General features: G+C 43.5%; 1 protein-coding gene across 1 annotated transcript in view; it reads left to right on the top strand.

The window, feature by feature from the left end:
* plxnb1b (plexin b1b) overlaps positions 1-13,030 on the top strand; it is a 169,376-nt gene that overhangs the window by 97,247 nt on the left and 59,099 nt on the right. The window contains exons 16-19 of the mRNA XM_037679067.1: positions 1,425-1,576; positions 1,699-1,804; positions 2,362-2,498; positions 6,047-6,220. Coding sequence (XP_037534995.1) covers positions 1,425-1,576; positions 1,699-1,804; positions 2,362-2,498; positions 6,047-6,220 — 569 coding nt within the window. The remainder of the gene's footprint in view (positions 1-1,424; positions 1,577-1,698; positions 1,805-2,361; positions 2,499-6,046; positions 6,221-13,030) is intronic.

Raw genomic sequence — 13,030 nt, 5'->3', positions numbered from 1 at the left:
ATTAGCTCCGCCTCATCACCCACTGATTAGCTCCACGCAATCACACACTGTGATTAGCTCTGCCCCATCACACACTTTGATTAGCTCCACCCCATCACACATTGTGATTAGCTCCACGCAATCACACAATGTGATTAGTTCCGCCTTTCACACACTGACTAGCTCTGCCCCATCACACACTTTGATTAGCTCCACCCCATCACACATTGTGATTAGCTCCGCCCCATCACCCACTGGTTAGCTCCACGCAATCACACAATGTGATTAGTTCCGCCCTTCACACACTGATTAGCTCCGCCCATCACACGCTGTGATTAGCTCTGCCCCATCACACTTTGATTAGCTCTGCCCATCACACACTTTGATTAGCTCCACCCCATCACACATTGTAATTAGCTCCGCCCCATCACACATTGTAATTAGCTCCACCCCATCACACATTGTAATTAGCTCCGCCCATCACACATTGTAATTAGCTCCGCCCCATCACACTTTGATTAGCTCTGCCCATCACACACTTTGATTAGCTCCGCCCCATCACCCACTGATTAGCTCCACGCAATCACACAATGTGATTAGTTCCGCCTTTCACACACTGACTAGCTCCGCCCATCACACACTTTGATTAGCTCTGCCCATCACACACTTTGATTAGCTCCACCCCATCGCACATTGTAATTAGCTCCGCCCCATCACCCACTGATTAGCTCCACGCAATCACACAATGTGATTAGTTCTGCCCTTCACACACTGATTAGCTCCGCCCTTCACACACTGATTAGCTCCGCCCATCACACACTCTGTGATTAGCTCCTTTATGCTCTGATTAGCTATATTTGTGTTGGCTATGATTGATTAGGTGTGACAGCCGTCTTGACTCAAACTGACTCCAAAAGGTAATCTGCTGTTGATTTTAATCAAATTAATACTTTTCATTTAAATCAATTCTGTAGTTTGTGAGATATTTTGATAGCAGTTACACATGCACAGGTAAAAATAATAATCGTGTGTCTCACTTCCAAAACATAACGTCTTCTCCTAATTTTAAAGACTTTTAAACATGGTAGAAAGTTGTAGGAAGTAACTGATTTGGGGCGGCTGTGGAGCAGTCGCCCTCCAATGCAAGAGTTGGCGGTTCAATTCCACCAGCAGTCACATGCTGAAGTGTCCCTGGGCAAGACACTGAACCCCTCATTGCCTCCGATGTGTGTCCTATCAGTGTATGAATGTGATAAAGCTCTGATTAGTCTTTGTAGAGATCTAGTAGAGAGCTGTATGAATGGGTATATTACACAGATTGCAGTGTAAAGCGCTTCGAGTATCTGGATAAGATAGAAAAGCGTATATAAGTACAGTCCATTTACAATTCCATTTGATTTCAGGATATTGTTTTAGTTACTGGTGCATTCTCATGTTTTCTTCAGATTGAGCCTCTTTCTGGCCTTTTAGAAGGAGGCACCTTGGTGACGATCTCAGGCTCTAACCTGGGTCAGAAGGTTGAAGACATCCTCCAGTCTGTGATGGTAGCTGGGGTTCCCTGTTCTGTGGTCCCAGAATTGTATGAAGTCTCCTCCAGGTACTGAACACATGAAGTGCTGCTGCTTCATGCAGTCTACTGTATAAACACTCAGTTGTGTTGTCACTTTATGCAGATGTTAAATAAAAGCATGCATGACAAAAGTTCTGGCTGTTCTCCAGGATTGTGTGCAGAACTGAGCCCAGTGGTGAAAGGAAGCAGGACTTGGTGTCAGTGACAGTGAGCAGAGGAGAGTTGGGCTGGTCCACACAGAAATTCTGCTACCAGGTACATCAGATTCAACTGATTTGCTGCACAAGCTGGAGTATACTGTGGAAACCGTATCTGTTACCGCTCAAAGACTATGTTAGGGATGACTGTCATCTACTACCACATCAGGCTTTAGTTCAGTATCTGTAAAACTGACTGTTACAGCTATTTTAGTGTTGGCTAATGCCATCTTGAATTTGTTGACAACAAAAGTTTAATAAAAATCCACCCACTGGTCCATGAGATTATTTTGCTAATAGATGTCAAATAATGACGATCGCCCAGGTCCCTTTTGTATGTAAGATCTTGATCTCAGTGGAGGTTTAAATCTGGTTAAATAAATGAAATAATCTAAGAAGATGGCTCAGAAATTGGAAATCTGAAAATTTGAGTCTTAGAAAGAATGCTCATAGTTCAGACTGGGCCCAATGTTCTGTGAGGCCCATTTCATCTTGATCTACTGTAGAATCAAACTGATGTGTTCATTTGAAGCCAGCAGCCTGGCAGTGAACGTGGATCTTCTGTGAGCTCAGCTCTGCTTTTCTGCTCCTCCTTCATCCTCCTCTTCCTCTCAGGATCCAGTTGTAACGGCAGTGTCACCTGTCAGGGGTCCAAAGGCAGGAGGAACAACCCTAAACATCACGGGTCAAAACCTGCTTACGGGCCGGCCCTCTGACCTCAGGGTCAGTGTGGGAGGTGTCCCCTGTACGATGTAAGAACCTCACACTCAAACTGTCCAACCTGCAGCAATTTGGAGCTGACGTCTTAGTTCATCCTTCACTTCATGACTAAATGCAGTGTGACCTGCTGAAGAATCTATATTTGAGATTTTAAAGACAAAAGATGCAAAACACTGGCTAAAGGTAGCTAAAGGCTTGCCACAGGCTAAAAGTTGCTGAACAGTAGCACAAAGTTTACAGTATACAGACCCTTTCCAAAAAATTAGAATATCATGGAAAACTTGTTTAACTTCCATAATTCCATTCAAAAGTTAATGTTTAATAAATTATAGATTCAGGGCCCACAGTTTAAATGATTTCAAATATTTATTTGTTTATTTTTACATAATTTGGGTTCCCAGCCCATGAAACCCATGAAAACAGGATTTAAAAAAATAGAATACTGAGGAGAAATCAGCTCACACACTTCTCAGTTTTTGCAGAAAAAAAGAAATAAATCAGGATCACAACAAATCAATCAAAATATGGTTCTTTCAAAACGATATGTGTCTTCAATACTTGGTTGTGAATCCCTTTGTCTTAATCTCTGCCTCGATGTGACACTGAGACCATCAGCCTGTGGCACTGACTGGGAGTTATGGAAGCCCAGATTTCCTTGATGCTGTCAGATCTTCTTTGTTGTTGCTCTGGTGCTCCTCATGTTCCTCTTGAGAAGACCCCATAGATTCTCAATGGGGTTTAGGTCCGGCCAGTTGGCTGGCCAGTCAAGCACTGTGATGGCATGGGCATCAAACCGGGTTCTGGTGCTTCTGGCAGCATGGGCAGGGGCCAGGTCCTGCTGGAAGATGAAATCTGCATCTCCATACAGATCCTCAGCAGAAAGAATCATGAAGTCCTCTAAAACATTCAGGTAGACTGTTGCTGTGACCTTGGATTTAACAAAGCAGAGTTTATCAACACCTGCACCGGACACTGTACCCCAGATCATGACTGACTGTGGATATTTCACACTGGACCTCAACCAGTATGGGTTCTGTTCCTCACCCTTCTTCCTCCAAACCCTTGGACCTTGATTTCTGAATGAAAGTCACACTTTACATTCATGAGAAAAGAGGACCGAGGAACCCGACAGTTGTAGCCCATCTCCCGGATGTGTCAAAGTGTGGTGGTTTTTGAAGCTGTGACTCCGCCCCATTCCAGTCTTTCTGGATCTCTGACAGATTCTGGATCTTCTCTGTTTGATGATCTGCTGAAGCTCACAGTCATCTCTTTTGATGGTGCATCTTCTCCTGACACATGTTGTCCTTCCACTAGACTTTCCATTGAGATGCTTGGACACAGCGCTCTGTGAACAGCCAGCCTCCTTAGCTATGAACTTTTGTGTCTTACCCATCCTATGGAGGGCATCAATGATGGTCTTCTGGACAGATGTTCTGTCTGCAGTCTTCCCCATATTGAACTGAACTGAGACAATTGAACCATCCATCCTTTATCTTTACCCGCTTCTTCCATTTTGGGTCACGGGGGTCGCCGGTGCCCATGTCCAGCAATCACTGTGTGAGGGGCGGGGTACACCCTGGACAGGTCTCCAGTCCATCACAGGGACACACAGAGACAAATGAGACAAACAACCATTCACTCTCTCTCTCACACCTAGGGACAATTTAGAGTTACCAATCAGCCTAACATGCATGTTTTTGGTCTGTGGGAGGAAACCGGAGCACCCGGAGAAAACCCACGCATGCACGGAGAGAACATGCAAACTCCACCCAGAAAGACCCCTGGACCGGGGTTTGAACCAAGGACCTGCTCGCTGAGAGGCAGCAGCTCTACCAGTTGCGCACCGTGCTGCCCACAATTGAACTGAACTGAAGTAATTTAATGACACCTGGGGAAACCTGTGCAGGTGCTTTGAGTTTAGTAGATGATTAGTGTCACACTCAGTTTAAAACATTCATGTCCTGCAACATTTGGCCTGATTTCTTCACAGTGTTCTAATTTTTTTTAAATCCAGTTTTCGTGGGTTTCATGAGCTGGAAGCCCCAATTATGTAAAAATAAACAAATAAATACTTGAAATTGTTTAGATTGTGGGCCTTGAATCTATCATCTATTAAAGTTTAACTTTTTGAATGGAATTATGGAAGTTAAACAACTTTTCCACGATATTCTAATTTTTTGGAAAGGGTCATATGCATAGCTAAAAGCTAAACATAATAGAACAACAGCTAAACACTGAAAATTTAACGTAGCATATTAATAGCAAATATAAACTAAAGTAATTGCCTTTCCTGTGAAAATGCAGTGTGAGTGCATATTGCAGAAGAACTTGCTGAAAAACATGCTGAAATGCAGAAAGAACACTTATTTGCAGAATTATGTTTAAATAAGCAGAAATTAGCAGGAAAATGAGTAAATTAGCTCAAGAAAAGGCTGAAATTAGTAGAAAATAGCTGAAAAGTAGCTGAGAATGCAGAAAGAAGTTGAGAGAGCACGTTTTCCTGAATTAGGCTGGAAAAAGTTGAACTGAGTTAAAAAATGTGTGATTAGCTGAAATGGCTAAAATTAGCATTAAAACAGTTAAGTAGTAGCTGAAATAGGGGGAGTGGTGGCACAGAGGTTAGAGAAGGTGGGCTTGTGATCGGAAGATCGCTGGTTCAACTCCTGGTACCGTCAACATCAAAATATGGGTGGGAAAGGTGAAGCACCCACACCTGCCCTCACCCTCATTTATCCCACCCTGGGCCCTTGAGCAAGGCCCTTAACCCCCACCATCTGCTCCCCTGGATGCTCTAGAAGCAGCTCTCTGCTCCACACAGAGGCCGTGGTAGCTCGGTGGTCTGTGGTTGATCAGGAAGGGCATCTGGTGTAAAAACAATTGCCAAGTCTTCGTGTGACTTAGTTCGCTGTGGTGACCCCTGAAGAAGGAGCAGCTGAAAGAAGAACGAAAATATATATTTTTTTTAAAGTAGCTGAAATAGCAGAAAAAGTTTAAACTAGCCAGAATAAGCTGAAAGGAGCATTGTTATGATCCTGCCTCCTTCAGCTTGTTAGCTGAAGCTAGCAGAAAGAAGTTAGATGAAGCACAAAAATGTTTTTAGTTAGCAGAAAGAAACTGAAAGGATCAAAAAACAGCTGAAAACAGCTGAAAGCAGCTGAAAGCAGCTGAAAAATGTTTAAAATTGCACAAGGAAGCTGAAAGAAGCTGAAGCAGAACAAAAGATGAAAGGAGCAGTAAAAGTTTGTAAATAGATGTAAAGATTTGAAGGATGTAAAATGAGCTCAATTCATTTTCTATGAGAACAAAATGTCAGAAAAGGCTAAATATTTCAAAAAGTTAAAGTTGCACCAAAACTAAAAGTCATAGCAGGATTGTCGTGAATGAGCTCCAAGTTTTGATACAAGATTGGCTGAAATAGCTAGCACAATGTATGCAGAAGTAGATAGAAAAAAATGTGCAGAAAATAGTAAAGCAGGAAGCGTGTTAACGCTGACACTGTTGTTAGTTCAGGCTGACCTTCGTCAGTCAGCGAGTACAGACTCTGGTCTCGTCAGGATCAAAATGTTTCGTGTCTCCTCAGTGTGTCAGGAGTGCAGAGCTCCTGTGTTCAGTGTGTGACCGGCAGCAGTAACCGGACCGGACTTTTCCAAGTCGTGCTTCATTACAGCAGCACCAAACATCTCAACGCTTCTTCCTACAACTACACCCAGAACCCCAACATCATCCAGGCCTTCCCCGCCACAAGCTTCTTCAGGTACATCTCCTCTTTTCTGCCTGCTCTTCCTTGATGCCTTAATTTTTTCTACAAGGAAAATACAAAAATTCAATTCAATTCAGTTTATTCATATAGCGCCAAATCACAACAAAGTTGTCTCAGGGACTTTAGGAACATTCACATAAAAGCCAATTAGTAAAGTTCTCTATCTAAGGAATCCAGCAGACAAGTTGAAGCTTGGCTTCGTTGCAGTCTCCCATCCTGAGCAAGCACAGTGGAGACAGTGGAAAGAAAAACTCCCTTTAACAGGAAGAAACCTCCAGCAGAACCAGCTCAGGACAAGAGACCATCTGCTTTGACCGGCTGGTTGAGAGGACAGGAAGGAGAGACAGACAAACACAGAATGGTAGGTCCAGGTACAGGTCCAGGTCCAGGTCCATATATAGGTCCAGGTCTAGATATAGGTCCAGTTGTACCTGAAAGACAAAAAAAAACACATGTTAAGGATAGAAAAAATAATTACAAATACAAACATGTTGAGCAGAGTAAGTAAAGACAGTAGCAGAGTGAAAAGTGTGGTCAGTTTGTCCTCCAGCAGTCTAAGTCTATAGCAGCAGAACTAAGGGACAGCTCAGGAAACCCAAGCCGACCCTAACTATAGGATTTATCAAAAAGGAAAGTCTTAATCCCAGTTTTAAAACTGGATAATGTGTCAGCCTCACAGACAGAAACTGGAAGTTGGTTCCACAAGAGAGGAGCCTGAGAACTGAAAGATCTTCCTCCCATTCTGTTTTTATAAACTCTAGGAACCACAAGTAAACCTGCAGTCTGAGAGCGAAGTGCTCTGTTAGGAAAATATGGAACAATAAGATCTGTAATATAAGATGGAGCTAGGTTGTTGATAGCTTTGTAGGTTAGAAGTAAGATTTTGAATTCTATTCTGGATTTGACAGGGAGCCAATGGAGAGAAGCTAAAACTGGAGAGAGATGATCTCTCCCAGTAACTCCAGTTAAGACTCTGGCAGCAGCATTTTGGATCAACTGAAGACATTTTAAAGAAGTATTTGGACACCCAGATAATAAACCATTGCAATAGTCCAGTCTAGACGTGACAAATGCATGGACCAGTTTTTCTGCATCATCTTTAGATCAGATGTTTCTAATGTTAGTGATATTACGCAGGTGGAAGAAGGAGGTTCTAATAACTTTTTAATGTGGGGGATAAAAGACATGTCCTGATCAAAAATAACACCAAGATTTTTAACATTAGAGCTGGAGGACAGATTAATGCATCTAAGGAGGGAGAAAGACTGAAATAGTTCCTACGGTGCTCAGGTCCAAAAACCAAAACCTCAGTCTTGTCTGTTCAACAGGAGAAAATTTAGGGTCATCCAGGTTTTTTATGTCTTTAAGACATAAAAATTTGTATTGAATGCTTTTTTGAATGTCTTTAAGACATGCATGTAGCGTCAGGATTTGCAGGCGCAGGTAGAACCCAATGGTGCAGGCAGAGACTCAGCATGTAAAAATAAATTATTTTAATAATAAATCAAAAAGCTAACGTGGCAACATAAACTTACAGCAGGGTGTAAACAGGATGGAACCAGGACAAGACAAGACCATATCGAACGACGAACCGACACTGAACAAGACTCATAGATAGACTTAAATACACAGACAAGACAGGGCATAATTACAAACAGCTGGACACGAGGCAAGGGTGAAACTGATCAGGGATAATTAGGAGACACACTAAGGAGTGCAGATAAGGAAGACCCACCAGATGGTGCCATCCTGACATGTAGTCTAAGTAGCTGATTAGATTCATCGGGTTTCATGTAGAGCTGTCATCCTGAACCCAGAGCCCGGCCCCGCACGACCCGGATTCGGACCGGGCCATAATAATGTACTTAATGTGTGGGCCAGGTCAGTGTCGGGCTTTTTATTGCGTCAGAAATGTGTGCGGCTGATGATCCAGTATATGCAAACATGGCTTGCCATACTGCACCTGCCGCATGTGGCCATTTGACCACGTGCTGGTTGAAAGAGGTAAAAAGTTCAGTTAAGCTTCAGATGGACTACTGCCAGCGATCCATCAGCCCAAATGGACGTTCATTCAGCCGCTGCACTCAGCGGACGCACGCAGCCAAGACCCAAACAGGGGAGATCACAAAATATCTGACATGTCAGAGCAGGATGCAGGCAGAAGCAGGGGAAGTGTTTATTGTGCTGTGACGGCTCTTCAGCTCTGATCTTCTGCCCCCTCAGCCGCACGCATCCCAACCGTTAATAATAGTCGGTGGTGTAAGCAGTCAAAGCTTAATTAAAAATGTTGTGGGTTTTTCTGGGTTCGGACCTGTAATTACTGTTAATTCGTCAGATCGGGTGGGGTTCAGAAATTATGGCTATGGGCTGAGGCCAGGTCAGTTCAGATTATTTAGACCCGAGTGCAACTCTAGTTTCATGGACAAATATAACTGTGTATCATCAGCATAACAATGAAAATTTATCCCATGTTGTTTAATAACATTACCTAATGGAAACGAATAAAAGGTAAAGAGTATTCGTCTAAGCACTGAACCCTGCAGAACTGCATGACTAAATTTGGTGTATGAAGAAGATTCATCATTTACATTTACAAACTGGAATCTATCAGATGATTTAAACCCATTTTGAGCTGTTTCTGTAATCCCAATGTCATATTCAAGTCTCTCTAGTAGAAAATTAAGATCACCTGTATCAAATGCAGCACTGAGGTGTGCTGTGTGATATGAACAAAAATTAAAATCTCAATATTTTAAGATAAATCGCAATATATCAGTTTGCATATCGCACCAACAGGTCCACAGAGGATGCTATTGCAGTAGCTCTCCACACCGCGCTGAGCCACCTGGAACAACAGCACAGCTACGTTCGAATGCTCTTTGTGGATTACAGCTCGGCCTTTAACACAATCATTCCGGACATTCTTATAAACACATTGGACAATCTCGGCCTCCCCCCACTCACATGTGCCTGGATAAAAGACTTCCTAACCAATCGGCCCCAATCTGTAAGACTTGGTCCCCACCTCTCCTCCACTCGTACGCTGAGCACTGGCTCCCCACAGGGCTGTGTGCCGAGCCCCCTGCTGTACTGTCTCTACACCCATGACTGCATCCCGGCCCACAACAACAACCTTATCGTCAAGTTCGCTGATGACATCCCAGTGGTCGGACTAATCTCAAGGGGAGATGAGACATTTTACAGACAGGAGGTCCTGGAGCTAGCAACCTGGTGCTCAGAGAAAAACCTGGCTCTGAATATCAAAAAAACCAAGGAGGTGATTATTGATTTCAGGAAGCACAGCACCAACCTAGCCCCCCTTTACATCAACGGCGAGTGCGTGGAGAGGGTTCACACTTTCCAATTTCTTGGTGTCCATATCTCTGCTGACCTAAACTGGAAAGAGAACACCACAGCGGTCATCAAGAAGGCTCAGCAGAGACTACACTTCCTAAGAGTCCTTAAGAAGCACAACTTGAACACAAAACTGCTGCTGACCTTCTACCACTCGTCCATCGAGAGCCTGCTGACATACTGTATCTCAGTATGGTCCGGCAGCTGCACCCTGGCTGACAGGGAGAGGCTTCAGAGAGTAGTCAAGACAGCACAAAAGATAACTGGCTGCCCTCTCCCCTCCCTGATGGACATTTACACATCATGCTGCCTCAACAGAGCAGAAAACATAATCAAGGACTGTTCACACCCGGGTTTTGAACTGTTTGACTTGTTACCTTCAGGGAAACGCTACAGGTGCATCAGAACAAGAACAAACAGATTCAAGAACAGTTTTTCCTGAAAGCCATCACCACCCTGAACTCACACATGCACTGATTTAATCATCTAACCTCCCAAACCCCTGGACTTCTACTGTGCAATACTACTGACATTTCATACTCTCAGTCACCTCAACTACCTCACTAATACCCATAATGTGCAATATACTTGTGAAATACTTGTATTTTTTACTTTCATTATTATATCTATATTGCGTTACATTTTTTATATTTTTAGTGTGTGTTTAATGTGTGTTTTCTTAAGGCGTGTTTTTGCACTGGAAAAAGGAGTGGCTCTTAATTTCATTGTACTGCGTATAATGACAATAAAGGCATTCTGATTCTGATTCTGATATGATATGTCATGGCCCCTCCTCTGACTGCAGGGATGGTTCCTCCTGCAGTCAGAGCTGGGCCTTGAGTAATTGGAGCCACCTGGGCTCAGTGATTTCAAAGAGAGCTCTACTAAGTTTTCTCTCTCTCTCTCCTGCTCCTCCAGGTAACCTCTTTTGTCCTTCATTAGGCCCGAGCGTGCAGCGCGCTTCGCTGCACGCAGCGTGCTCGGGCCTAATGTAATCGCTCAGTTCATTAGGCCCGAGCAATTTTACCATCAAATGAATTGGCCTTTTGGGGGTCTTAACATATCCCAAAACTCACCAAATTTGGTGGACACATCAGGACTGCTGAAAAATTACGTATTTTAAGGGCGTCGCAAAAATCACAACAGAAACGGCTCAAGAGCGCCACCTAGAAATTTTTCAAATACCCTCCACATTAACCTTAGTTTGTCGTAGAAGCATGAAATTGTGTACACTTGTCCACTTCCCAAGATGCACAGAAAACCCTCTGGCACCATTGTTGTACAGGAAGGCGGACATTTTGGAATGCCGTCCCAAATTTCACAACTTTTTGGCGGTTAACAGCCTCTGCATTTGAACAAACTCCTCCTAGGGATTTCGCTTCATCTGTTTCAAACTTGTCCATTTTGGTCAAAAGGCATGGGGAACGAAAAGTCATTTAAACGGTGCATTTCAGAGCATGTTGAAGGGGCGGGGCCAGACCTCAAAGTTTGACATCTCGCCATGAAAAACGAAACGCTAATAGCTCCTACACAAAAACTGTCTGAGACGTCAAACCTTCAGTGATTGATCCACATCCAGTCCCCTGCAAGACTGAATGGTCAAATCATGACATCGCTTAAGCCACGCCCCCTGACAACAGGAAGTGAAAAGTTTTACGTTGAACGGTCCCTAGCTGACCCCTGTGATCTAATAAGCATTATAGTATGTCCAGTGACCGCAGACATGTTGGTGTAACTTGCTTTCCAACAATGACAGTTTTGGGTGGAGCATGTGGGCGGCGCAGCGTGGCAAATTAAGAAGTGATGTCGTTTGGCTCTAAATTGCACAGATTTAAGCCGAGGTGTACCAAAATCACTATGATCAATCATTATTCACCCCGTTAACAGGTTTCCATGATAAGTGGCCAATAGCATCCACAACGCCCCCTACATTTTTTTCTACAGTTTTAGCTTAGTGATACATCATCCGATCTGCACCAGATTTATTGTGCGTCATCAATGAGCACTTGTAGACACATTGATATTATGGTTTAACATATGACTCCATTGCGCCCCCTACATTATTACAACAGTTAGATCTCAGTGATACATCATTCAGTCTGCACCAGATTTTTTGTGCGTAATCAGTGAACATTTCTAGACACATTAGTGGTGTTATTTAACGTTTGACTCAAGTGCGCTCCCTAGATTATTCCAACAGTTATATCTCAGTGATACATCATCTGATCTGCACCTGATTTTTTTGTGCTTCATCAGTGAGCACTTGTAGACACATTGGTATTGTTAATTCATGACTTGACTTAAGCCCGGCCCACTCAGAGAAGACACTGATGATTATTGGGTGTCTCGTCCAGCTTGGCACTGTGTAAGATATAAGACTAAAACCGCATTTGCTAACTGTTGATAACCACAAATGACATGTTGAAAAGCCTAAAGGAAATCTCCTGATGCATGTTCAATAATCCAGGTAGAAAATTCTAAAAAAGTTCAATCTGGTCCTCTGGACATTCAAAAAACAAAACAAAGCAAAACAACAACAAAAAATGTAGAAACGTTTCGTCTTCCATCCGAAAGACTTTCTCAGTCTGAGGTGCTGTATTCTGCTCAGTCTCTTAAATAGCACCTTCTAAGAGTGGATCAACCAGTTTGCTGCTGCCAACCAAAACCAGCTGATCACATGTTCAAGAAGGACCATCAGCCTAACAATGGATCATTAGCACCTGATGGCTGTTTACTGTTCACAGAGGGCTGAGTGATACTAGCAATCACAGCATTGTAAGAGGGGGACAGTTGAACCCGGAGGCTCCACCCCTGTTTAATGATGGACGATTTCTTTTCACAAAGATGGCCTCCTTTACTCCTCTCTCAAACCATCGTTCCTCTCTGTCCAGGATGTGAACATTTTCATCTCTGAAAGAGTGACCTCTGACCTGGAGATGAGTGTAGACCTCAGAGTCCTGGCCTGATGATGTTGATCTTCTGTGCTGGTCCATCCTTTTGGCCAGTGGCTGTTTAGTTTCTGCGATGTAAGACTGATCACCCTCCTGACACTGAACAGCATACACAACATTACTCTGTTTGTGCCGGGGGACTGGATCTTTGGGATGAACCAGTCTTTAATGTGTTTTGGGGTTTAAAAGCCACTGGTGTTTAGAAAATAAACGTCTCAGTTTCTCTGACACTCCCTCAACATACGGAATGACCACTGGTCTGGGTCTGGGTTCCTCCTTTTCACCTGTTGGCTGACTGGAGTCCTGTTTAGGTTTCTTTTCTTCTTTCAGGAAGGCCCAGTTAGGATATCCACATTGCTCTAGAGCCTGTTTTGTGTGGGATTTCTCCTTCTGCCTGGCTCCTGAGCTAGTGGGGACGCTGTCTGCTCTGTGGTACAGAGTCCTGGTGACTCCTAACTTGTGCTCCAAAGGGTGATGGGAGTCAAACTGCAAATACTGG

This window comes from Nematolebias whitei, chromosome 7 (genome assembly GCF_014905685.2).
Source record: "Nematolebias whitei isolate Nwh7 chromosome 7, NemWhi1, whole genome shotgun sequence".
Classification (NCBI taxonomy): domain Eukaryota; kingdom Metazoa; phylum Chordata; class Actinopteri; order Cyprinodontiformes; family Rivulidae; genus Nematolebias; species Nematolebias whitei.
The sequence above is the reverse complement of the archived record's forward strand: the minus strand, read 5'-3'. Positions and strand labels throughout refer to the sequence as shown.